This window comes from Apteryx mantelli, chromosome 15 (genome assembly GCF_036417845.1).
Source record: "Apteryx mantelli isolate bAptMan1 chromosome 15, bAptMan1.hap1, whole genome shotgun sequence".
Taxonomy (NCBI): domain Eukaryota; kingdom Metazoa; phylum Chordata; class Aves; order Apterygiformes; family Apterygidae; genus Apteryx; species Apteryx mantelli.
In genome coordinates this window covers 2,948,595-2,974,979 of record NC_089992.1, presented here as the reverse complement: position 1 = coordinate 2,974,979, position 26,385 = coordinate 2,948,595, and the positions used below count along the sequence as shown (strand labels likewise).

The 26,385-nt window shown below is 36.1% G+C and overlaps 2 protein-coding genes across 2 annotated transcripts; one reads left to right on the top strand and one right to left on the bottom strand.

Moving 5' to 3' along the window:
• The first annotated feature begins 247 nt into the window (after positions 1 to 247).
• ZWILCH (zwilch kinetochore protein) lies at positions 248 to 13,504 on the top strand. Its single transcript, XM_067305708.1, has 18 exons — positions 248 to 307; positions 2,213 to 2,264; positions 3,142 to 3,237; positions 3,365 to 3,483; positions 4,610 to 4,806; positions 5,284 to 5,363; positions 5,748 to 5,903; positions 6,145 to 6,216; positions 6,556 to 6,649; positions 7,581 to 7,636; positions 8,397 to 8,499; positions 9,528 to 9,607; positions 9,816 to 9,972; positions 10,993 to 11,021; positions 11,397 to 11,533; positions 11,813 to 11,908; positions 11,999 to 12,117; positions 12,855 to 13,504. The coding sequence occupies exons 1-18, from the start codon at positions 255 to 257 to the stop codon at positions 12,944 to 12,946; spliced, it is 1,788 nt and encodes a 595-aa protein (XP_067161809.1). The 5' UTR covers positions 248 to 254; the 3' UTR covers positions 12,947 to 13,504.
• Positions 13,505 to 13,581: 77 nt separating this feature from the next.
• On the bottom strand, positions 13,582 to 25,820 carry LCTL (lactase like). The gene is made up of 13 exons (XM_067305785.1): positions 25,697 to 25,820; positions 24,396 to 24,556; positions 21,485 to 21,572; positions 21,143 to 21,252; positions 20,726 to 20,854; positions 20,073 to 20,168; positions 19,207 to 19,261; positions 18,952 to 19,113; positions 17,921 to 18,195; positions 17,424 to 17,550; positions 16,759 to 16,958; positions 16,200 to 16,263; positions 13,582 to 14,956 (listed from the first exon to the last, which is right to left on the bottom strand). The coding sequence occupies exons 1-13, from the start codon at positions 25,818 to 25,820 to the stop codon at positions 14,841 to 14,843; spliced, it is 1,707 nt and encodes a 568-aa protein (XP_067161886.1). The 3' UTR covers positions 13,582 to 14,840.
• Positions 25,821 to 26,385: the final 565 nt, after the last annotated feature.

The window sequence follows — 26,385 nt, the reverse complement described above, 5'->3', positions numbered from 1 at the left end:
CCCGTCGCCTCCCAAACCGGGGGACTCTTTTCTGGCGGAGGGATTCGGCGCGACGGGTCATTGAGTGTCACAGAAATTATAAAAATTTTTGCGGCGATTTTTTTTTTTTCACGGGCACCCTTCCCTCGAGACTAAAACCGAATAAAATGGGCGCCTGGGCGGGGGCGAGCGGTTTTTTGGCCGCCGCTCACCGCGCGGCGCTGGATGTAGCGCCGGGCGGGCGGGCGAGGCGCGCGGTTCGGTTGCGGCGGGCGATGGCGGAGCGGCGGCGGGCGGCGGCCGCCGAGCTCTACGGCCGCCTGCTCCAGTGAGTCTCGGCCCCGCGGGTGCGGGCCGGGGCTGCCCCGAGGGGCTGGGGGCTTGGCGGGGAGGGCGCTGAGGGGGCGGCGGCGGCGCCCTCGCGGCCGTTGGCGCCGTGTCAGCGCCGGCGCGGGGCAAAACCGGCCTCGTCCCGAGCCGTTTTCATGGCGTTACAGCGCCTGTGAGGGACGCGGGGTCCCGCAACCACTGACCGGCTTTCAGGCCGCGAGCTCCTGAAAAGGAAGGGTTTGCTCTCTTTGGTAGCTTATCCAGGCAGTTGTATTAAGGGAATAGAGGAGGGCACTGAAGACGTTAACATCCATAGCGGGCAGTGCTGAGGCTGGCTTAAAACGCATTTTGAAGGGAAAAAAGAGAGTACTGACAACTGGAGTCACTTGGAAACGGCGTAGGAGTTACAGGGCGAGCTGTGAACGTCGGTCGGACCGACGCGGGTGTAGTTTTGCAGCGCAGCGGGCCGTTAGCTCTGAGGAGGATGGGTGCGAGTGGACCCTGGGTTTGCCTGGAGCCCTGGTGAGGTCGCCGGGCCTTCGGGTGCCTCCGGTTCTGCCCGGGTTTGGCACTGAAGGCTGCAATCTCGCTTGATGTCAAAAACGGTGCCTTTCAGCTGTACCTCTGCCCTGTATCATTGGCGAGGCACTTTTCCCTTAAAATGTGACACAGGATGTCATACCTGAGACTTTTTGCTGCTATCCAGGAAAAAAAACAACAGAAACCTTTTTAAATTCTGTGGTAGAAAATCTTAAACAAGAAGTAATATATGGATGAAATAAAACTTAGTTTAAATTAACGTGTTTTCAGCTTGCAATGAGAATGGGTTAATGGACAATTAAGACACTTCAGCCGATGGGTGACATGTTAAAGGTGCTGTGTCCACCGTTCCAGGGCTTGTCTGCATTCAGAAAGTCTGCTGTTTTAATGGTGCTATGCAAGATTTGCCTTGCTGTGAGCTTTATGTGGATTTTATACTGGTGTGCACCTGTACACTTGTCTAAAAATTATTTCAGAATTTCTGTTAATAAAACAATGTCATGAATCCCAACCCTAATATCTTCTTTTTAAAGAGGAGTTTACTTAAAAGTGCCAGGACACTAACAGTAGTACAAGAAGGCATATGTACGACATAGACTACCGGAAAAATATTGAGATATTGTTGAGGCTGGGGATTTTGGTAGTTGCTTAGTTTAGATGGTTGTTAGTGCAGATATGTAACTACACATATTTGATATACTGATGTCAGTATATGAAATTATGTTGGTCACAGTTAATTGTTTAACTGAAGTTACGTAGGTTCAAAGTCTCAAATCTAGCTGAGGTGGAGAATGTTGCATGCAGGCTTCTGTCAAATTGGAGATTTGTATCCTGTGCCTTTCTCCAGGATGTCAGGGACTGGAGAGCAATGAGCTTCTCTATGTTTGTAACTTACCTGACACCACTTTGTACAAATTCTTTTAACTGTTTTTGCGGCATAACCAGCGAGTCACTTTTCCTGCGTGATTCTCTGGTGTAACAAGGGTACACTAAAGGAAGGGTGTAGTCTTGAGCTTGCAAATTGGAAAGAATTGATCTGAAGCTCCATTCGTTTTGTCTGGAACAAGGGAGAGGGGCTTTGTCCTGTATCAGTCAGCTTGCCTGATCAGCACCCATGAATCTTTAAAAAAATATATATATATTGAAGTGTCAGATGCGAAGTTTTACCAGGAACTAGTTTACTAATTGTTTTGAAATTAACTGGATATAAAAATATGTTCCATCTACTATAAATGCAAATTTATTTAAATATATAGAACTGTGATTTGAGACTGATGTTTTAGTTTTTACAGATAAATTTATTGTTTAATGAGGAATAGAGAAAATCACCTTATATAAGCTCTTTTTTTTTTTCCTCCCCCAGAATTTATGATGAAGGAAAGAAAAGTATCCCTGAACATCCGTATCTCTTTGAGGTAAAGGCATATGTGAAAATACAGCCATGTAATCTAAGTCTACACGTTTGAAAAACAAGCAAACTGTCACTGATGAACAGCTGGGATATGTACCCTTACCACATAAAAAAAGTTTACTTCAGCAATACCTTCTGAGAGCTGTGTCTACCTCAGGACAGAGAAGTACCTGGGGGACAGCTCTCCGGAGGCCGTCGCCTGCCTTCACCTCCTTGGTCGTTCCTGAATTGTCTCCGAAGTTTTGCAGCTGTTAACTGTTAACCTGTTTAAAATAGTTGTAAGGAACAAGTACATGCAAGAGTGTTATGGTGGGGGTGAGGCTAATTGTAGAAGGTGGTGCGACAGTGAGGGAGTGTGTGTGGAGGGGAAAGACCTGCTACAGCAGCTGCCCTTCTGCTCAGGCAGCAGCTGGGTGGCCGCACTGAGCTGATATCTTCATGCTTCTAATCCATACCTTCAAACCTGCACCTTCTGATGGCACGTTTGTTGTCTAAGTGCTTTTATGGGTATATACATGAAAACGGCAATTGCTTCTAATAGTCGCTGGAAAACAGAAATGGTTGGAAAAATCTTTAATGCTATTTATTTGTGTGAATGTCTTCAGAATCTACTTCAGTTTCTTGTAGAATCAGCACGTTAAAGATGAACGGTTCCGTGTTAAAGATGAACAGTTGCAAGCTGTTGCATTTTCACAGTTGATTTAAGATTCAGTTCCTCTTACAGTAGGCAGTAACTGTATTGCCATGAGTAGATTAATGAATGGTTGCAATGGGATTGGAAAGTAGTTTAGGGAAATAGTTAATTTTGAAATCTTCAGGGGAAAATGTTGCTAAAATATAGCATTTATATGTAATGTATTATTTTTTTTTCTTTTTTTCAGACGGATGTCGAGATCCGTTTGATTGGTGGTAATAGCAAAAGTCCTGCTGAAAGATTTTGGAATGGAAACAATATGATATATATTTTGCAGAAAGCAGTAAGTGTGTGCATGTGTATGTTAGTTGTGAAATTTTCAAATATAATCCATGCTTTTGAATTTATTTCCATCAAATATTTTCATACACCCTGAATTTTTTAGACTTATCTGGGCATTTCTCTTAAAGGGACACAATGAAGAAAGTGACCTGATGGAAGAATCAAAAGCAGATGATGCTGTTTATGAATCTGAGCTGTTACAGAAGGAGAGTTCTGGACCAGTTCCTCTTTCTGTTAGAAGAGCAAAGTAAGTTTCCAAGGTCCCATTCATGCTTTAATAACTTCATACCCTCTCAACAAATAGATGTATTATGGTAGAGTGTATTGTTTTCTGCTGATAAGTAAACGAATTGTAAAATTTGAAAAGGAGCTTGAATTTTATACATGGATATTTCCTTCAGACTGCAAGGTCTGGTTTTCTTATTCTTTCTTTCACTTTCACAGTAGCTAGGAGACAGCAAGATTAATAAAATAAATGGAAGGACTCCTAATAAATGTTATCTTTCCAATAATAATAATAATAAAAAAAAGCGTGCTCTTAATTTTGTGCCACAAAACCTGAAGTAAAATTCTCATTAAAAAGCAATTTGTGGTTAGTCTTCGCATTACTAAGAAATTTTGGATGGCTTCCTACAGACCTCTGTATAGGCGTGATATTTGCCTCATACAGACTCAGTGTAATTTTCTTTTGTAAGTTTTGTCTCTCTTCCTAATATTCAGAAACTCTGTTATTTTGATCCCATAAAATTAAATTACTCGTTAGTTTAGTGATGACATGACCATTTTTCATCATGGAAAAGGCCTCCTCTGGTTAGAAGTATTCCTGAGAAAGTGTAGCTAAAGTCCTGGTATCACAAGAGCACTTACGAGCAGTCCCATTAGCGTAATGAAACTGCCTGTGTGTAGGTGTGCAAAGAAATTTTAGTGAGTCTTGAATGCTTGCTTTTGGATGGCTTCAGTTTAAAAAAAAAAAATCTGGTTGGGATTTGATCTTTAGTTGTTATTAGAATACTAAGGCATGGTACCAAAACATGATTACTAGTTTGCTTAAGCATGTTAAAAGGATAAGTTAGTTAAAATGTGAAAATCAATTATAATGTTAGTATTTTAGTCTAAATGAAAATATTGTGTTAAATATATTCTGTTATGATATCTTACTTTCTCCTTTGTGACTTCATTTTTCTGCCTGTAAAATGAGGATTATAATACAGAATTCTTTTTTGGAAAATGTTTTGATGTTTTGATTTATGAAACAGGCCAGATAGGATTTAAGTGTTACTGTCATCTCATTTGAAGTTCTAGTAGGAGACACATTTAGCTGTTCCTAATACTTGCTGGCATCTGACTTTTTTTCCCCCCATTCTTGTCTTTAGGCAGTTGATTTCACTATATACAATGGTACAAAATCCAAACATGACCCATTTGAAGATAAGCAAACCAGTTGCGCTTCCTCCCCTCTGGATAAGGTGTGACAGCTCTGATCCTGAACATACTTGTTGGCTTGGGGCTGAGCCTCTCAAAACTGGAAACAAAATCACAGGGATCTATTTGCATATGGTTACATGTGATGGTAAGGTTCTCTGGTTATAATGTTACACATAAAATTGAATAAAAAAGAAGTAAAAGTGGGAAAATTACTGATGCTACCTTTGTGTGATATCAGCTTGGTACTGCTCCGTATTCCCTCTTTAAAAAAACAAGAGAAAGAAAAGAGATGTTTTTGACCTGTGCAATGTACAAAATAACTTTTTAATATATGCAACATATATAATATCATGTGATAGTATCTGTTCAGGACTGCCTTCAATCAGGCACAACAGAGAATTGAAATTGCTCCCATTCAACTTATGCAAGTAACTGACTCTTACTAAACATTTAAACATTAACACCGTCTTTTATTGTCAATAGGATAAATGCAAGAAGAATGACTGTTTTCTAAAGCACATTAATGGTACTTGATTGAATGGAATATATGAGAATTAATTTTGAGTGCCAAATTCAGGCTGCGTCAAAATTTTTTTGATTCTTACTTTTTTTTCTTTCTCAGGTCCTACAGCTGATAAAACCCGTTTTGCTGATCTAGGAGAGCTCAAAATGGCACACAAAATCAAACATCATTCATCTGTGGTAGGTCTTTACAGTCTGTCATGCCTCAAATCCAAGTTTTAAAGCTCTGTGTTTTTGAATTTGATTCTGGTTTTGGGAAGCTTTATAGATAATATTTAGAAACTAATTTTAGCATGATTCTCTAGTATAAAGTTCTCTTTTGAAGAAACATTTGGGCTTCCCATGTTGTAATGTGTTTGTCTGACATTAGTCATTCTTTGTGTGAACTACTTTTAAAAATATTTTGCATGGGTAGAAAACATCCTTGGTACTATTCTGTTTTGTATTGAGATCTCTTTGGCTGACATCATGAATTAACTAGCAACAATTCTTGCAGAGCTAGATTTTGGAGCCTTAATCCTGTGTTGTTGTTTTTTTAATTGGTTTTAAATATATTGATTCTAGATGATGACAAAAGGCTTTGCTCAGTATGAACTTATTAGAGCTGCTGCAATAGAGGACACGCTTGTAGAGTCTGAAAGCAATATATATATTGATATTACATGGAATACTGTAGATAAGATTCTGCAGACTCCCCCACTCACTTCAGCTGCCACACTGGTAAGTAAAGAAGGAGAAAGCAAACAAACCTAAACTCTTTCCACTGCTTACATCGTGGGTAGTGTAAAGCATAGAAAATGTGTTTGATTTTCTCCAGTTGTGTTTATTATTCCTGATTTAAGCAATACAATATATTCGTAATCTAAATTATAAATTGTGTTAATCTGAATTTCCCTAATGAAAATTTTAGGATACTTGATTTCTAAAGTTTGAATCTGATGTAAACTTCTGGAACTTTCAGAATATTACGCTGGAATCGGGGGACCCCAGAAGTCCTGTATATCAACTGTATAGAGAACTCCAGTTTCTCCTTGTGAGTATAAACAAAATCCAATTGCAGATTTACTTGGAATAGTGATTATATGTCTTAATTTACTCTATTTAAAATTCCATTGGATGTTTCAAAGATAATCTTAAGCATTTAGCTTATTTTGGACTTTGAATTCAGTTTTAAGAATCTTGAATACAAAGAGGATGAATCATGAACACAAAAGTGAGGAAATCCCAGAAGTTTCTGAATTCATGGTTAGCTACGCAGGCAGAGATGTGTCAGTTTTGGAGAAGTTACTACATTTTGAAGTATGATATATGCAGAACCTCAAACAAGAGCTGACCTGTTTTGTTTTTTTTTTGTGTTTGATGCTGTTTTTAGGCTTTGGCAGAAGGTTTGAAGACAGGTGTGACTGAGTGGCCTGAGCCCTTAGAGTCTGAATCAGCTGTTGAAATTGTCCAGGAATTTCTGACTGGTATTTGTTGCCTGTTATGTGGGAAGGGGGGAGAGAGGGATGTCAAATTTCATAAAAGTAGAAGGAAATTCCACATACAATTCTTAAATTATTAGAATTGGAGATGCTAGTTTCTAAGCTATAATAACCTGCACTATGTAGTTAAATTAATTAGACGATACATCTCTGACCCTTTTCTGTGTCCCAGTACTTTGCACAAAAAGAAATAAAAGTAATGTTTTTTCTTTATAAATTGACAGAGTTAGGAAGAAACACAATATAAAGCTGGCTATGCTAAAAGGTGATTTAGCAGGTTCTCGGTGCATCTTTCAAGTTGTCTGAAATGCACATGAACTTGTAAAAGTGCTAAATGTCCCTTTAGTTGGTGATGAAAAACAGTGCCTTGTTGGTATCTTGAAATGAAGCACCCAAAATAACTGATTGCTTCAGAAAACCGCTGTGAAAAAGTGACTTGTCAGAAGTTTAAGATCTTAGAAAATGAGTTTATAAAGAAAATTAGATATAGGAATGAACTAAAAAAGTTTAGAATGCAACTGTAAATTTTTCATAAATTAGTATGTAGATAAAATTTGGAGAAATTGATAAAGATTTTCTTTGACAAATACATTTGAAAGAAAAACAGGGACATTTCTTAGGCCATCTGTTCAGTTGCAGTGATTAGGCAATAAGGGGTGACAAGTTAATGCTTAGATAATAGAATATAATAAAGGTATATGGGGAAAATTTGTCTTAATAATAAAAGTTGATCGGAAATTATCACAGGCTGTATGCCTAACCAATAAGAAAAAGTTAAGTTTTAAAATAGGTATGTTCGTCTGTTAGCCATCCAGGCAATGTATCTGTTGTTAATTATTATGTGCCCAGGGATTAATACAATTGGTTTGACTATGTGTTTCTTCATAGTGCTGAAATCTATTTTCTCCTCTACTAGATTTAAAGACAAAACTGGATGGATTCTGTACATCAGGAAACAAGAATGAAACAGAGGTATGTGCAATTTCCAAACAATTTCCTTGTCATTGTTGTTCCCCTAATAACTCTACTAGTTTGAAATTTTGACTAAGCTTCTTGTATATATTTGTTCATGTAAATATATACACATAAAGATGTAAAGAAAGATGGATCTCCTGCTTTCTGTATCTGCTGAGTAAAAATAGTGGAAGAAGTCTTCAAAGGCAAAAATAGCAGTTTTGTAGCTAGCCTGTAATAGAAAGTCCACTGTAATTTTTACCTTCAGAAAGTCTTCCTGTTTTCTGAATTCTAAATGTTCTAGCAGTGTTTATTATACATATTTTTAACGTAACTTGGTGTTGTTCATAGATCAGATTCTATGTTAGTGCTTTCTGGACTGTTTTTGTGTTTACTGATGCTATATTCATATGGCTGTTGTAAGACAAAGAAGGACCATCTTGAAGAAAGCAGTTGTTTTTACTGGACAGTCTGACAAAAAACAAAAAATACTAGACAAGTTTTACTTAACTATGATCAAAAGTCTTTCCAATAACAGGCTTCTCTTCTTGGACCAAAACTAACAATTATCCAAGGTGCTAAATCTGAAAAGAACTAGTTTCACGTTTAAATAAAAATATGCTTCCTAATTACTGTGCAGTATGCTTGCATGCAGAACTACTGACTGGAAGAAGGAAGAAATTAATGTTGCATCCAATTTTGATCTTTAGAAAGTGATTTTGTAAGGTCTTTGAATGTTAGGCATTCTTTTTACTTAAGACAAACTCATCTCTTTCAGAAAATTAAATGTGACACTGCAGCAGTGGACAGTTCAATAAAATCAATCTTCAGTGAGAGAGGAGACCTGGATTTTGCTGAACAATTGTGGTGCAAAATGAGAAGTGAGTGTCTTGGTTTTTCATCTGTTGTCCTATAATTCTTCTGTTTTCTGAACCTACTATACTGTACTGCTTTTTTGATGGACTGGTGGCTTTTAATGGCTTTAAGGACTGATCAGCCCTTTCACAGTTATGTTGCCAGCAGGCTTTTTCTAAAAGAGCTAATTTTAGGTATGTAAGATGACATACTTTTTTAGAATATAGGAACCTACACCACCATCTAGCAGGATATATTATGTTTCATTTTATTAGTTTGATTGTTAAAGGGTGTTAATCAGTTGTACTTATCTGCTCTAAAATTTGAAAACTGTTTATCTATAAAATTGCTTCTTACTAGATCAGAAGGAAATATTTTAAAAGATGATAAAGCTGCACACAAACTTTGTCACTCTTGTAATCCTACTTGCAGGCAAATACACTTGGTCAAATACTTTTTAAATTTTTTTTTTGCATTACTAATCAACTGTTCCAGAGATCCTGACAACTCTTTTCTGCTTGAGGCAGGGAGTATGTAACCTTTAAATCCCTTTCGTTCCTATTATTGTAATCACTGTCTTGGCAGAATCGAAACAGGATGGCTAAAATGCACTGTGATGACTGCGCTGTGTTCTGCTTTAAGGGCATTATCAGCTGCACAGTGTGGAAGCTTGTTTCTTACTTGAGAAGCAGTTAGGAGGATAAATAGATACCAATAGTTCACTTTAAATTTATGAAATATGTTGTACTGCAATGTATAGAGAGATAATGTGGTCAAAATGCTTTAACTGACAAGCTGCCTCTTGTTATGTACTGTTTTCTAATAGTCGTACGCAGTTCAGCAGTCTCTCTTGATCGTTGCATCTTTAGAGTAACCTTTGTTGAAGTCATGATAGGACAAATGTAACAAAAAGCAGTGCAAGCTGTTATTTCAGCTATCATTCTTTAAATGAGGGGGGTTGTTTTTGCAAGTACCTGTTGTCCTGTATTTATTGACTTAACAGCTAAAGATGTAGTTTAGACTGATAAATAAAATATTGCATCTTTTTCTTAAGGTGTCAGTTCTTATCAAGAGTTGGTAGAATGTTTCACATTGATCCTAAGATCCCTGGAACATGGTGAGATACAGCCATGGGTATGTATTTGCATTTACAATAAATTTTATCCTTTTGAGTTGTGTAAAGTAGGATATAGTTCTTATTATTTAACTGCCCCTTATTTCTGTCTTGCTTTTAAATTACATTTGCATGTCACAGCCTCTGTTTCCATAGTGTCTTACTTCTAAACAATGTTTATGATATTTCATACACCATCACATCACAAGAAAACCTCTTTAATTTTAGATTCATCAAGGGAGTAGCAGTTTGCTAAGTAAATTGATTCAACAGTCTTATCATGGAAAGATAGATGGCATTTCACTCAGTGGTATCACTCCAATTCAAATGCTCTTGGAGATTGGTTTGGATAAGATGAAGAAGGATTATGTCAGTTTTTTTATAGGTAAGCCTGGTATCTATTGATATGATTAAAAACTCAGAGAAAGTTACTTCATCCAGGAAATAACTCATTTTTTTGTTAACCTTGATCTCACTTCTGGTCTCATCTGCTCAAGGGCTGGTCAGTAGCTTCCTTAATATTTGTACTTTTGAGCTGTATATGTTTTCATAATTTAAAAAGTGAATTTGTTTAAAAATAATTATAGTTCACATAGCTGTGTATTTATTTATTTTTTTGTCAATCTGAAAAAATCTTTAGCTTGAACTTGGAGTAAAATAATAGCAGACTTACATAACTGTAGAATGTTTTGTTTTTTCATCTGTTTGCTCTAGGTGAAAAAACAAGACACTCAAGCTCGCTCTTTCTTTTCTGCTATGGTTTACATAGGTTAAAAGGAAATCAGGCAAGGATATTTATATGTAATAGCTGTGTTTGTACAGTGTGTAGTATTTAGAGAGAGATTTTTGATTATTTTATATTTTATACTGGAAACAAAAGCTAGGATGGAAACACTTTTGTAATGTTAATTTGTTTCTTTAAAATGTTGTGGCTTCATTTTCAGTGTTACAGCTTTATGTTTTTCTATTTCTGGGAGGGGAGTTGCCTTTACCAATGTTATTTTCCACTTCCTTTTGCTCCATTTCTTCACTCCTGATTTCTTTCTTGTCAGCCTGCCTTCATTCTTTTCCTTTCATTTGCTTTTTAATTTTTGCTACTTGTAAGCCTCTATGTCCCAAGGGTTTTTTTTGTCTCAAGATATGTGGCACTTACTTAAGTTTCTTCGTTCTGTTTCCATGGATGTGCAGCATTTGCAGTAAATATGCTGATGCTTCTGCCCTGACACTTTACAGAGTTTTTCTTGTTTTGAACAGAGAATCATGTCAGTAAATACAAAAAGAAGTAATCAATGCTAGTGATTTGCACTTTTTTGGTAGAATTCCCTATTTGATTACCTGAATGTAGTTTATATTTCAGCTGTCATTATGTAGTAAATTTTAATTATTTTTCCTGTTCATTTTACAGGCCAGGAACTTGCAACATTAACCTACTTGGTGAGATGCTTGTTTTGTTTTTTTTTTACTCTGAAAGCAGCACAGGGTAGAGCACACTTAGCTGATGGTGGGGTACAAGTCATCTCTTTCCCATAAGCTAAGAAACTGAATTGCAAGTCATGAAGATGGGACAATATTCCATAGAAATGTCATTATATTGCTTCCCTATTTTTACATTATTTCTTTGGTATCTGGTATGGGTCAGTGTCAGGCAGGATACTGAACTTTGTGGGCCTTTGTTCTGACTCTGTTGGGCAATCCTTAATGTTTTGGCTTCTGAAAAGAAGCAGGGAGATGGTTTTGGTATAGAGGGCATGTTCTGTGTCAGTATAAACTGAGTATCCAGTTAATAGCAGAAGCTGTTTGCTGTTTCAGGATTACTTCATTTCCACATCAGTAGATCTACAAGAGCAAGTGCATCGCGTTCAAAAACTTCACCATATGCTGGAAATAATGGTCAGCTGTACAGTCTTACTTCAGTTTAAACATGAGAACCTCTTCCCTTTGACACAGTAATTATTTAATTCTTACTTTTTGCTTGACTAGAATAAATAGATTTGCTTAGATGTAAACTCTCAAAAGAAAAAAGAATAAAAGCCCTCCCTAACGTCAATTATTACATGACTGCAAAAGCGGTAGTGGATCTTCCTGTTCAATTTTGCTTTGTGATTGGAAAAACAAAGGAAATTATAAAACATGAAGATATAGTTCATTTTTGACAAGGTTTATGCAGTACTGCACAAGCATTTCTCCAAAGAACGTTACTAACTAGTTGATTCCTATTATGGTAGAACATGCATTAAGTATTATAAGGAAAACCCTCTAAATGAGAAGCATGCGTTTCAGCTGCCGATCAGACCAGCTCTCGTCAAGAAGTTCTATCAAAAGTAAGATAAACTTCAATGTTTGTAGCAGTAAAATTCAGATTATGACTGAATACATGACCAAATTCTGACATCATTTGATTATTCTATCAGTGACCATCCAGAAATATGGAAGGTGGACATCAGTAGTGGGCACGGACAGAAGGAGGTTAAAACAACGTGGCAAGTTAGTACTAATCCCCCAGCCGAACATATGACATCCAACAATATAGGTAAGGAGTTTTCATATAGAATGGAATAATCAATGTTGACGTTTGTTGCTTTCAAAACAAACTCAGTTTTCATATGGGATTCGGTGAGTCTTAACCTTTTCTTTCTTACAAATATCTTCAGCAAAACCAAAACAATGTTTTGCTTATAAAAAGTAAAAATGTGAGAGGGTATCTATAGCGTGTATAAGACTTTCAGAAAGCAGTGACTTTCCCTGCCTTCTTACTTTCGCTGAACTCTTTTTAGAGTTAAAATTAATCACAGAATAGTTGTAATAATAACATGATTATAACATGATTAATATTGTCAGCAGTATCTTACAATTATTTGAAAAATGTCAGTATAAAAATGCCAGTATACCTCAGAATAGGTTTGAGGAAGAATGTACCTCTTCTTGAGTGTTGGCCTCTACAGAGTCTGAGAAACAAGTGCTAAGAAGAGACGACGTGCCTTGCTTCATAAAATGAGATGTAGGACAAGTGAAAATGCATGAGAATAGGGAAGAATGCAGAATATAGGCTGGTAAAGAAATGATTTGTCTTTTTGTTTGTGGGGCAAGGTTTGATACAGGGTAATGCTTTTAGTAAAGCTTTCCTGTCTTTCTCAATTTTTGTCATAAAGTGTTCCTTTCAGAAAACTTTGATTGTGAACCAGTTCTTAAGCTGTTACATGAACTAATCCCTGCAATTTCTCTTTCTAAGAATACTGCCTAGTCATATCTTTTCTTTTGTCTGTGCAGGTCTTCTATGCGATTCCACAGTTAATGGAGACAGTGAAGAAAGAATGTATTTTATTACAATGGCTAAATGCAGTCAGGTGCAGTTCACATAAATGCATATTGCTCTACAGGCAGGCACTTGCAAGGTACAGTAAAGGGGAAAGCTCAGTATTGTTTGTATCCCAGCAGTATATTTAGAAATGTTCTGTGATTTGAAGAACAGTACATTTTATTATTTGCTTTGGTGTGCTTAGTGTGACATCTGCAGCTATAATTCAACTGTACACATATAGCTTGTTTATAAGGATTGTGCAATTATGAATATACCATATAATTGCTTTGAAAATATATTAGATTTTTGGTTCATAAATTTACGTACATTCAATAAAGTTCTACACTTTGGGATTTTAAATTTCATTGATTAAGAGTGCAGTCAGACACTGTTCAAAGTATGAATTATTTTAACCTGACAAAACAAGCAATGTTGTCATTTTTTTTCTGCTGTTGTGTGACATTTCATCACCCAGATATATTTGGAAAGCTCTTCATCTAGTGCGTTGTGAACTTCTGACATACAGTTTGTTTTTCTCTGTCCTGTATTTATCAAATTTATCAAATTATTTTTCAAATTCAGTTTCTCCTTCCATGGAAAGTAAATTATTTTAACTATGGTTTTGTATATACTTTTGCATTATTTTCTGAAGCAATGTTCAGTGTAATTGGTTGGGCATTATCATTTAAAAATTTTGGGATTAATTAGATGCTGTGTGTAATCTTTTGGTAGTATAACTTTAAACAGTTACACAGTGTAGTATATGCTTATTAATTAATTTGATAAGGAAACTTTTTGCATATAAGAAACAATAACTATTGACATATAAGAAAAATATCAATATCCCTGCTTTTTAAAAGTGTTAAAATCCTACCATTTGTAGTTTCTCCTCAGTAAATCTTAGTTCTTGCCCCTTTCCTATTATTAAATACTAAAAGAACAACTACCAGTTTGTCAAAGCTTTTAAATAGGAGCTAAGAAATAGGTCTTTTTGCATTTGTATATTGTTGCTTTGCATTCGGTATATGCACTTGTGTTGAAACTGTAGTGCAAGCTAAACAAGAAACTTGTTTGTTAGTTTGCTTTAGAGGAATAATTTCAAGCCCAACAAAAAGAGGAAGCTGGCCATATTCTGGAACAAATTTTTTTGTAATCATGTGTTTGACTTGTTTCTGCCTGCAGTAGGACTGAATTTGAGGTGGAATATTGAATTCTGAAGTGCTTGGATTACTTATTGCATCTAGGAATGTGTAAAATATATTATAATAAAGAAAAAGTTGATTGATGTAGACCTAGTCCCCTATAAGCAGAACTAGATACAAGAATTCCTTGCTTTACATCTGACACTGCAGTAGCCATCTTTGATAAACCACTTCAACTATTTCTTCTTCAGACCTCAGTAGTAAGGCATATATTATCCTAACTTTTACACATGAAATAAGGAGTTAATATATAATCAATGCCCGTGGAATTTTTAAACCGTATTTCTTTTGAAAGTTATTTGTTCATGTCTTTTTAAATAATAGTTACATGATAATGAAAGTATATTAATGAACAGACTGAAAACAATTTGCAAAAAACAGCCTTTAATCACTTGAAACTTATCTTGGCAAGATTTGAATCACTTCAGTCTTAGCTAACTGTTGTTCTGGGGAACAAAATGTAAAATAGTTTCCAAAATAATATGCATAAAGTCTGCTACTTAAAATTAATAGAAAATAATACAGAAACCAAATGTACTTTGGGTGTTGATTAAAATCCTCTTAATTATATTTTGGGAAATGAATAGAAAAAGCTATAGTAGTAGCAGTATGTAGACGTAGGTAAAGCAGTATTTCTTTATCATTGTTACAGTGCTACAAAAATAGGCATCTGTGGTAAACTTTAAACATTATAATAAAACTAACATTTTGTTTATTATACAAAATGAAGATACTGTGTGTAAGCATGTAATCTTAGCTATGATTTCGAAGGACAAACATTAGTAGGACAGCACTGATAAGTATGCAGAGTGTGAAAACTGTAGCAACAACAATCTCTGTCACCATTTCCATGCGAGTAATCAAGGGATCTAAAATTTGAGAAATGAGTAATGTAAGAAATTAAATTCTCTGGAATATATTCATTGTTAACTTAAGGCTTTTTGAACATTTAAGAGAAAAAATATTTTGTTAAATATTGATATTAGCATAAACAGCAATCAAAAAAAAACCAAACCATTTTCACAAGTCTGTAAAAGCTGGAGCAAGTCTGTGACAGGTTTTCCTCATTTTCTTTGAGGTACTTTTTTGTGCTTATTACGAATTAGCCTCAGTGCATTAGCAATATTCTGCTGCTCTTTTAGTTTTCAAGGGAAGGGTAGAAAAGAAAATTGTCAAAGGAAAACCCTTGGGAAGCAGTCTAACCCTTTGAGGATTGTACTGAAGCTCTTTGAAAAATAAAATGGGTTTTATTTTGTAGAATTTTGCTCTGCGTATAAGCCTCAAAAAGTTTAGTAAGCCCAGCTCGTTCATATAGAACATCATGTTACTCCTAACTGAGGCTATGTAGGGCAAATGCGGTAGAAAAACTCTAAGCAGTCGTCCTAGGAGGTATTTATCTCATCCTTCTTATGAGATTTTATACCGTTTATCTCATCTTTCTTAAAAGTTTCAGAAATCCACTGCTCTAGACTGTTCTCACGGTTCAGGAATTATGAAAGGTCCTGACCTACATTGGAAGGGTCTTCAGCGAGGCCGAGGAGCCTGGCACTGCGGAAATCCAGGCGAGGTCTGCTGGATTTACGTATCCCGAAGCAGCTGCTGAAGCTGTGCTGTTGTCAGTTTTGTTACCAGGAGTTTGCAAGAGCAGAAAGGTGGCTTAATGCTACGGGGGGCTGGTATTTAACCCCCCTTGGTTATAGTTTTGTTTTATGTGAAGGTCAAACATTTGAGAGCTTTTCTGTCTGAACGGTTGCCTTGAATTGTCTGGTTTTGTTATTTTCATAAGAGCATTTAGCCCTTTTATTATTTTAAGGAAAATACTGTCATCCCTACCCTTACCTAGGGTAACTGTTAGAGTTATAATAGTAACTCTTAGAGTTTGTGAATTCTATTAAAATTCAAATTTGAGCCATTTAGTTGCAGTGATTTTAGCTGGTGAGAATAAGTTAAGACATTTTTCTTTGGAACCTGTTGTATTTGAAAACTGTTGTGCTTTCAAGAGGAAAATTTCTTTTAGGATCCACTAGTAGTAGTATTCACAGATATGGTTAATATCTGGTAGTTACATAATATGCTTTTATAAAGCAGATAAAAAAGAATAACCATAATTACCTGCAGCAAGAAGTTGGTTTGTGATAGAGCAAGTGTCCATTGCCTTCTGATACCAACTTTCCACCTGAGAAGATTGACATGCTATCAGTAGTTGTATTAAATTGTAAAATATTCTGTCTCATTCACAGCACCTTCTTCTCCGTGCCTGAACTCTTGTCTACAACAATTCACTTGAAACTATTTTATTCTATCAATATATGATTTTCTGAAACTTTGTTTATATCTTGGTGATTTTTATTGCAATATATATCTTAGTTGTTTAATAAAATAAAAATAATGAAAAAAGCATGTAATATATTCCATATATGTTGCAATTAAGTAGCATATATGTGTAATTTTCTAATCTGACAGAGTACTGATAACTTACAATTCAAATTTTTTTGATCACATCAGTAAATCCAATTAATGTTTGTACAAAGAGTAATTGAGGTTGTTTCCACTCTCCATCTCTGGAGACATGTATAAAACACATCCCTAAGTTACAGAAATTAAGTTCTTGAAATTCACTGTGATTTTTGCCCATACACTAGAAATAGGAAGATTTAGTGATTGCCATCACCTCTCTTGGATTTGGGAATCCGTTTGCACTGATGATCTTTTTATAATACTCAACAGATGCCTTTGGGTATCGTGGTTTGTTCTTGTTTTTAAAATCAATGTGGTAAAATCCAAACCTTTCAGAGAAACCTTTGTTCCATTCAAATTTATCCAGCAGAGACCAGGCTGTATAACCTTTGACATTAACACCATCATTTATAGCTGTAAATAGAATACAAATTATTCTGTTAAACTTGTTGCTTATGTTTGTCTTCCTTGAAATAGGGTGCTATTTGTGTTTTATTCCATACAAGAAATAGAGGAGGAGAAGGGGGAGGAGGAGGAGTAAAGAAGTAAAGAGTCATTTAGATCCTTTGAAAATGTTATCTTTAGCTTAGAGGTACTAGAGCTCCATAGAAACAGTAATTAGATGCAATTGTCCTTTCTAAGAGTGGAAATTGATGATTACTACAATATTAAATCTCCTGTAGTTATTGTATTTAATAGCATGAATACATTTGGTGAGGCTGTTATTCTTGTGATAGAACTTAGTATTGTAGTTTGCTGTCTAATCTGATACGTGAATATTTCACTATGATGTAAATAGTTAAAAAAAAAGGGGGGGTGAAAAAGTGAAAGTAATAGCACTAGACATTTTATGCACTAAAAAGATGTTTTTAAAGTTACCTTTCAGTATTTCATTAATATATCCTTTCAGATATTCTATCCGCCATTCATCACACAGTTGAGTACACTGTACCTTTTCAGAAACTCCATTCTCTGTCACATAAATGAGAGGGTTCCCATACTGTGTCTGCAAACAAAGGTGTGTTTAGACTGGAATATTCCATATTATAAACAGCAATGATTTGATTTTGACAGAACATGAAATTCCTAGTAAAATGGATTAAAACCAGTTCCCTAGGTCTACTTACAGTACTTAAAAAAAAAAAAAAAAAAAGGCAACTGAATTTAACAGTTAACTAGGATTTTTATTTTAAAATTACAGAAGTCTATAGCTTTTCCAATTAAAATTAAGATTCTTGGCAAAAAGAGGACTTCCAGCATAATGAGAAGAATATATTGGCAAAGCTGTTACAAATCTGTCCCGCTAATGAAGGTGCATTTCCTGTGTGCAACCAGACTTCTGGTTCAATTCTTTGAAAGATTTACTCCATAATCACCTTAATGAAGTTGAGTAATCTTCTGAATCCCCAAGGCGCAGAATATAACCATTCAGATCCTGGAGCTGGCCATTTTGGGTCCACCAGTTCTGCCAAATCACTGTCTGTGTCGTAGCTGGACACATGGAGAGAGGGAAGGCTCTTCTGTATAACATAACGAGTAGTAAAATGACCTATTCCCAGGAAATCCGATGTGCCTTTAATGTAGCTTTTCTCTTGCACTGAGAAAGTTGGTAATCTTGATGTGCCCTGGCCCTGCTGGGCACTCTTCCTACCTATCATAATAAGCACAGGAAACAAAATTTTGTGCTGCTCAGAAATACGTTTTCTTTACCTCACAAATAATAAATACAGTTTTTCTAAACTTAACGTTAATGAACAGGACAGTTTAGTTTGATTGCTTTCTCCTTAAAATGAAAGAAACTTTCATCCTTTAGTTTGGAGAAATATTAGTCAGGTACAATACATGGAGAAGTGAGTTAGAGAAGGATTTCCCCCCAGAGCATGATAAATGTCAACAGAATGCTTGGAAACATAACACGACAAGCCAGAAAGTGCTTTGCTGCTAGGTACATCACTTATTCAATGAAATAGGGATAGTGGAACCCTCTCAAAATGCAAACTTTCAGTGAAGAGAGGTTGTTTATTTTTTAAATAAACCTTTATTATTAAAGGTTATGTTGGTTGTTTGTCCTTAGGCGGAAAATCTAGAAAAATGCTTCGTGACTCCCTGTCTTGAGTAGGCTGCTAAAAACAGACTATTGCTGAAGAGTCAGGTAGTCACCTCCTTTCCGGAGGGTGGCACTCGGGCGTACAGTGCTTGGGTTCAACACCAGTTGAACTTGGTTAGCCCTAGTATGTCCCCTGAAACAGCTCTGAGGGCTGGCTCCAGCCCCTGGAACACTTGTTGCTTTAGCCTTGTCTCTACTCTGCCTTCCCCTTCGGCTAAACTACAGGTTGATCAGGGCTATTCCATTGTGATATGATGGAACTACAGTCTATTCATGTTACAGTCAGTTGCTGTGGCTTACCTACGTAATTCTTCATAACTTCCGGATAGTCTCCTTTGTAAATTGGATTTGCAAACCATCCCAAGTGAAACTGTACATATCTTTCAGCAGCTTCTATATCTGTTTGGCTGTGTACATCAATAGGTTGACCCCAGCCGCTAGTTAAGGAAATTCCAACCATACCTTGAAATACAAAATGACAGTTCTGCAGTTTATGCATAATCTTTAAGTGCTCAATATAAAGAGAAGCATAATTACAGAATGAATACTTATTACCTTGCTGTTCACTACGCCATGTGTGATTATAAGAGTGCCACACCTTTGTGTGAGTCTGTAAGTAAAAAAGCTTATGTACATTTTAATCTCTTACGCTTTAGTCAGTATAGGATGTTGGTGAAGATGGAGGGGAAAGTTATTGCACTGCCTGAAAATATCACATCAATGTGTGTGTGTTTGTATATATGTGTGTATATATATATGTGTGTGTGTATATATATATATATATAAAAAGGAAGCTTTCATTTTATATGAGATGTCAAAAAAGCATTTATGCAAGATTCCTTTCCTAAATTCCATGAGGTCCTAATTAAGGTACTATGGAGCATTCAGTATAGTGTTCTGTCCAGTCTCTTAGTCTTTACCTACTTTATACCTATACTGTATATCTTTACCTACTTTATTCTTTTTAGGCAAGTGAAAGTTTATTTCTATGAGAGCTAGCCTCATTGAAGTCACCTGCAAAATCTGAGTTCATTCCACTAGGTCAGGGTTTTACTCCTTGCTTTTAGAGTCACCTGGACATTTTTTATCTAACCAGTTTTACAGTATGTTTCAAAGAGACATTTACATTTAAGAAAAAAAAACTGAATTGTTGCAATAAAGTTTCATATATCAAGCACCTACTGTTATGTCTACCTATGCGTATATACATGCTATGCCTGAATATGCATCAGTGGTTTATAGTCAGGTTACCTTAGCAGTAGGGGGTAATTTTGGTGTGCCGGTTGGAAAACAACATGATTACAAAACTTTGTATTTCTCTTTAAAAGGAATCAAAAATGTCTTTCTCTTTCAATCTGCCAAAACCACTCAATTTAGTCATAAAATACGAAGTAGAATAGACACCACATTTATAGCTTTACTTTAATTATATGATGCGCTGCTTTGTACGCTCCACATCCACCCAGCTTCAGTCCTGGCGCGTGTTCTCCTGTTTCATAACCCTTTTCAGCAACTGCCTACAAATACACAGAAGAAGTGATTCTTTGAACAGCAGAACTAACTAGTTCACTAGTATCCTATGGATCTGGATCCCGTGCCCTTCTGCATGGTCTCTCTCTCTCTCTTGGTCTCTCAATCCTTTCCAGCCCCCTTTCTCCGTCTCCTCCCATTAGCTCCCATCTGCTCCCCCATCACTTGGCTGACGGAATGTCGTGGCTTGTTTGAAGCAAGGCGTTGCTCTCTCGTGTTCGTGGACTGCCTGCTGGCTGGCTGCTCCCTGTCGAAACATGGGGGCAAGTTGTAACTGCCTTTCTGACTTCTGCGCGTCTCTACTTCCCAGCTGATGATTTTTTCAAAACTTCACACAAATTTAGTATCTTTTGCAACTCTGCCCATGTGTAGTATTTGGCTGGAACTGGCCACTGGGATTTGGGGCACAAAGATTAATCACAGGAGGCTTTTTTTTTTTTTCCTCCTAGAATTTTTAACCTACTTTTTCTTTCATGTTGCTTCCAAAGAGTTTTGAAGCAGCTGCGCAAGTAGAATGATTAGAAGGAAAGCACTGATAACTTACCCAAGGATTACTAAAAGTAATCCAATGTTTCACACGGTCACCAAACTTCTCAAAACACAGATTTGCATAATCATTAAAATAATTTATTATGCTTATATTTTGCCAGCCACCATACCTTTCTTCGAGAACCTTCATAAACAAGAATTGCAGGAATTAATAATGTCCTTTAAAGTTCAGTATTCTGTTCCTTATTAACAAAGATTTTTATTTATATTTCAGGAAGTATCCAGTGGCTCAGAAGGATATACAATAATCTTATAAAATGCAAATAAATAGAGAATAATTATAAGTACACTTTAAAGCATGCAAGCATCTTTAAACTTTTTTCTAATGTACATGTAGTCCTTAAACTTAAAAAAAATTTTACTATCAGAAACATTTAGATTAGACACGTCACTGATTTGAATATTTTCTAACCTGTGGAAGATCCCAATGGTAGAGGCTCACGATAGGGATAATACTGTTTTCCAAAAGACTATTAATTGTATCATTGTAGAACTGTATTCCCTTTTCATTTACTTGTTCTGCTGATGAAACACACACACAAGAAATTACCTGAACAGTTTTTCAGCTAACTGGGAAAATAGAAATCTAAAAAAATCTAAGCCAAGCAACTTCATATTACAGTAATGGATACAATATAAGGGCCCAGACAGAGAAACAGAAACCTAGTTAACAGTTATGTTAAATATCTGTAATATCCTCAGAAGTAAAATTACTTGCCTTCTTCCATTGCAAAGGTGAAATTTTTATGCCTACCTTTGATGCCAGTGGGCATAATCCGAGGCCATGAAATAGAGAGTAGATAGTGATTAACTTTCAGCTCCTTCAGTAACTGAATGTCATCCTACAAAAAGAAGATCCCATTGACATATATCAAATCCAAGCAGAATAACTCTTCAGTTATTCCTTTATCTTAAATAGTACTGAACAGAGAAAAACTGAGGAAAAGTTGCACAAAAGAGGATTACATCACCTATTTTCTGCATTTGCTTTGAGATGATGATGGCTCTTTCTACCTTGTATACTTCTTTTTTCACCATTTTTTTTCTTGATTCTACAAAGAAGTCTTGTAATATGTTGTTTTAGTGACAATGGAAACTGAATGTCAAGTTCAGGATTCACTGTCAAATTGAGGATGGAAAAATGAGTTAAGATATTTGCAGCACAACTGAATTTTTGTCAGCTTTTGTAATGCGTATGTTTAAAAAATAATGACAGAAGAGCGACTGAACTTAAGATACATCCAGAGGTGCCAAATATTTGGCATTTGACTTCTGTTTCTGCACATCTGCTATTGCATACCTGTTTTACTGCTCGTGTCAAAGTTGGTGTGGCTGCATTTTTTTCATAGACGCCTCTCTGCACGAGTAAGGCTTTGGATGGGCCAATAAGGGGTTTGAGTATACCTGATCTTGTGGTTGCAGCCAGCTGTAAGCCTGTAAATCTTGACCGCAGACATTTCAGCTCTTCAGCCCTTTTGCAAGAGTAATTCAGGAAAGATTGTCCAATATACGTGAAATGTTTCATGTAGGGAATTTATACACGTCAGCTATATATAAACATTGCATATCCTGCAAATCTTCTAAACAAAATGTGATTTTGGAACCTATAAAAATCCTTGAGCATTTTTCTAAGTGCCTCAAAGCTTGACGCAGAATCATCAGAACTGCCTGGAGAGCTGCACATTCCATACGTTGTGGGGGGCGGGGGTGGTTTTTAGGTTTAATCTAACTGCATCATGTTGATAAATTGAATAGATTACCAGGACCGCTTACAGTCCCAGGAACCATGATCATTTAGGGTTTCAAACTAAGACAGTAGATACCAACTGAAACTTTGTTTTCAGTGTTTGTTTTCTCTACTGTATTCTGAAAGAGCTGTAACTTACTGTGATCTGCATTTTCTAAAATTCTGTTCTCACTGGACTGGATCTAGTTTCTAGCAATTTGGTCTTTAGTAAATACCCTAGCAGGTGTGTTAAGGATTTCCCATTCCTGCTTGTATAGTTCATTTGAATTTCCCTGTAGCAGGAAATAATATACGCAATAATAGATAGTACTTTCAGTTTTAACTTTGATTCACTTATTCTTTACTATAGGAATTTCCACTGGATATCCTATCTTAACTTCAAATTTTTTTCCACTAAGACAGTATGTTTGACTGCAGACACTTTCAACAAATACCAGAGTCATTAGTAAAATTTATGGGGAATTAAACCTCCATTTGCTTAGTCCCAGGTCTTGACTAGACTTGTTAAGGGAAGACATTTTTCTCTGGAAAAATAATTTATGTTGAATCAAGTGTTTACAGAGAGGCACTGAAACGCTAACATGTGGTTAACTATTCAGTTAAATCTCTTCACAAAGGCTGTACTGTAAAAACCACTCCAGCCACCACGGTATTTAAAACAAAAAAAAAGAAAGGTCACTTAATAATCAGGCACAAAGTCATGTTTACACAGGCTTTCTCATTTACTGTCTCATACTGGAATTAGCTACAAAATTAAATTGAGTATTAATGTTTGTTGTTCTTTTTCTAAGCAAACACATGCTCAGATTTTCAATATTAAATGAAAATAGAAAGTTATGGCATATAAGCCAATACAAAGTGAATTCTGCTTGAGGAAAGCTAATAGAGGAAGAGTGCTTTTCTATAATGACCATGTAGCTAACACATACAACCAAATTTTAGAAAGTAGCTCAAAATACAAGTCTACAGTAGTGAGTAAATTTCAAAATATTATGATTTATGCCTGAATCCTCTCTGAAAGACAGGTCCTGTGCTTGTCATTTCAGTCTCTTCTGACGCAACAGACCTTTGAGCCTAAGAGCTCCAATCTTTCCCGGGGTTTTTAAGCTGTTCTTTCAAACTTAACGGCTTGAGAGAGATCAGATGAAATCTTTCCTCCTTTTTTTCTATTTTAGCATTTTAGGCATAATTGGTTTCTTTCCTCTTAATTCTTCCTGAGACCTCTGGTTCTCCCTTGGATTTCATATATGTGGAAAATCTCAGTGGAATCTAACTTCTAGCTATATTAGTTAGAATTCCAGTTATGTAGTGATGGCGTATCACAATCATCCCTTCTGCTGTGCATCTGTCTTTCCTCTAGAACAGTAGTTTTGAAATTGTTTTTGATAGTTTTAAGCTTGGAGACTTACTGCTAATAGAGCTGCATTAATTTATTTATTCGTTGTCCATTCCAAAAAAATGAAAAACATTCATATAGATTTTCAGAGCATCTGATTAGTTTTAGCTATTTTTTCTGAAGTATACATAGAAAACCTTTCAAGATGCTCAGACAAAAAAAGATGCTCTTCATTTTATTCAAAGCTCAAATGCATTTTTTGTTGTTACAGTTAAGCATTTTGACTTTCCACAAAATTGGAAGTATTGGAGTATTTTGGAATATTTCTTTGCACATAAAAATTCTGGAAAACTGAGACAGATTTGGGAAATATTTTGGTGGCTTTGACTCTATGACATTATCAGGAAAGAAGCTATTGGAAAATATCAGCCCTTGGCTTCTTAAACTAAGTATCTGAGGAATATTGAGGAATCTGTAGAGCAACCAAAGCATGCCACTGTTGCTGTTATTTCAAAATGGGAAATCAGTATTGTAAAATGGCTCCGGAATGTTTCTGGAGGGATAGCTCCTCTTTAACAGTACCTTAACTTTGTAGTAGCCATCACATGCTGAATCTGCTGTTTCATTTCTAAACACTTTTCCTTTCTTGTGAGTAAAAGCATCCCAGATACTTGGTCCTTTCCCATCCTTGTCCCAGGCCCCTTCAGTCTGGTATGCAGAACTTCCAACACCCCATAAAAAGCCTAAGGGTAAAAAGATGGAAGTTATAATTTAAACATATTAATGCACAACTGGTCTTCCGTACTGAATTTTCATATGAGAAGGTAACTGATATGTCTTCACAGCTCTGCAGCTCAGTGTGAAGCCTGCATGACTACATGCCTCCTTAATGCATGAGGCAAATGTTTTCTACATGAAATGTTATAGGTGCATAGACAGGGACTCTCTGAAAATGAGGTACAAACTAAATAAGGGACCTTTTTTCAATATACTAAAAAAGGGATCTAATTCATACATATACTAAAGCTCATTAATATTATCTTATAGTGGACACTATCCCATATGAAGTAGTGCATTGATAAAGTGGCATAAATGGCTTACTGCTAGAAAAAATTAGGTTTCTACATTATTTTTGCATGCTATTCTTTATTTTTTTTTATGATTACAAGTTTAGCTGTTGTTATATAATATATATGTAATATATATAATAATATAAAGACTCTGGATTATTTTCTTGATTTCTTACCAAAGGACATGATTAATCCATTTCATAAGTCACTTAAAAACTAAAGCATGAAGTCATCTTTGTGCCTATATCTTTTTAAGTTTTGTTTTAGGTTGAATAAAACGGTGCGAGTGTGTAGGTGTGTGTGTGGGGGGGTGCTCAACTGTGTTTGGAAGAAAGAACAAGGTTTCATAAAGCAGTACTAAATAGTGAATTAGATAATGCTAACATAAAAGAGGGTATTTTTTTCCATTGTAGTTCTTCATTAATTGCAGATAATTTATCAAAGAGGAGACGAGTTCTCAGATGTGATCTGTTTTACCATTCATCCTATTCAATCACAGACAGACACGAAAGGGAAGTCTGGATATGAAACATTAATCCATTAGCATTTTACTCTGAGTTTACTGTTTTAAATGCCTACAAAAAGTGCAGGCTTATGTGAATCCTTATGCTCCCATGGCTAGCTGCAGTAGACAGTATTAAATACGCATTCTGCAAGGGCCTGGCTTTTTGCTTCAGCCTTTTCCCTGGAAGGAGATGCCTGTTGTGCCAATGCCGTTCTCCAGAAGGAAAACCTTTTGGTAGCTTTCTTGTGAAAACGTACAAGTGGATTAGAGCATTGTAAAAACCAGGAACAACTGTAGATGAAAAGTACCAGTTGGAAAAGTGCCGTAATAGAAGGAGCCTGTATTATTCTTTATCCACTGGAAATCCTCAGCTGTATTTGGACATACGAGTACGAGCGCAAGCATGTACCATATTCTCAAAACGTAAGTCATCATCGCTATTAGTTTCTTCACTGCAAAGTGTTCTCTCCAAGTTCCCACCTGCTAAAACAGAAGCAGAATTGTCAAGTATTGCCCCCCGCTACAAAGTGGGTGTGGGGAAATTTGTTGCCTAGGCTGATGCAAAGGGACAAATCTGGTTTTGCTGCTGAAAAGGTATGACTTGTGCTGAAGGCTAAAAGTGGTGTTTGGGATAAGCGGAAGATGCAGTTCTGCCTCTGATAGTGATGAGAAAAGAATCTGGGGCAGAATCATCACCATTAGAAGCATTCCTTGCATATTTTCAGTACTGCCATGTAGCTTGACTATATTATAAAAGTCTCTTTTTTGACAGCTGTTTTGTTCTGCATTTCAAATTCTCCCACCAGTGTCAATAACCAAAACCTTGCAAAACCTTGCAAACAGTGATTGTGAGGGGGAGCAAGAAATAAAAGTGATTATACTGCTAGCATCTTGCCAGCTAAATATAATGTGTAATGAAAACAAACCTCATGGAAGTTGGAAAGGAAAATTAACACTTGTTGCAGTTTTAATAACTGCAGTGTTTATTTTGATGATG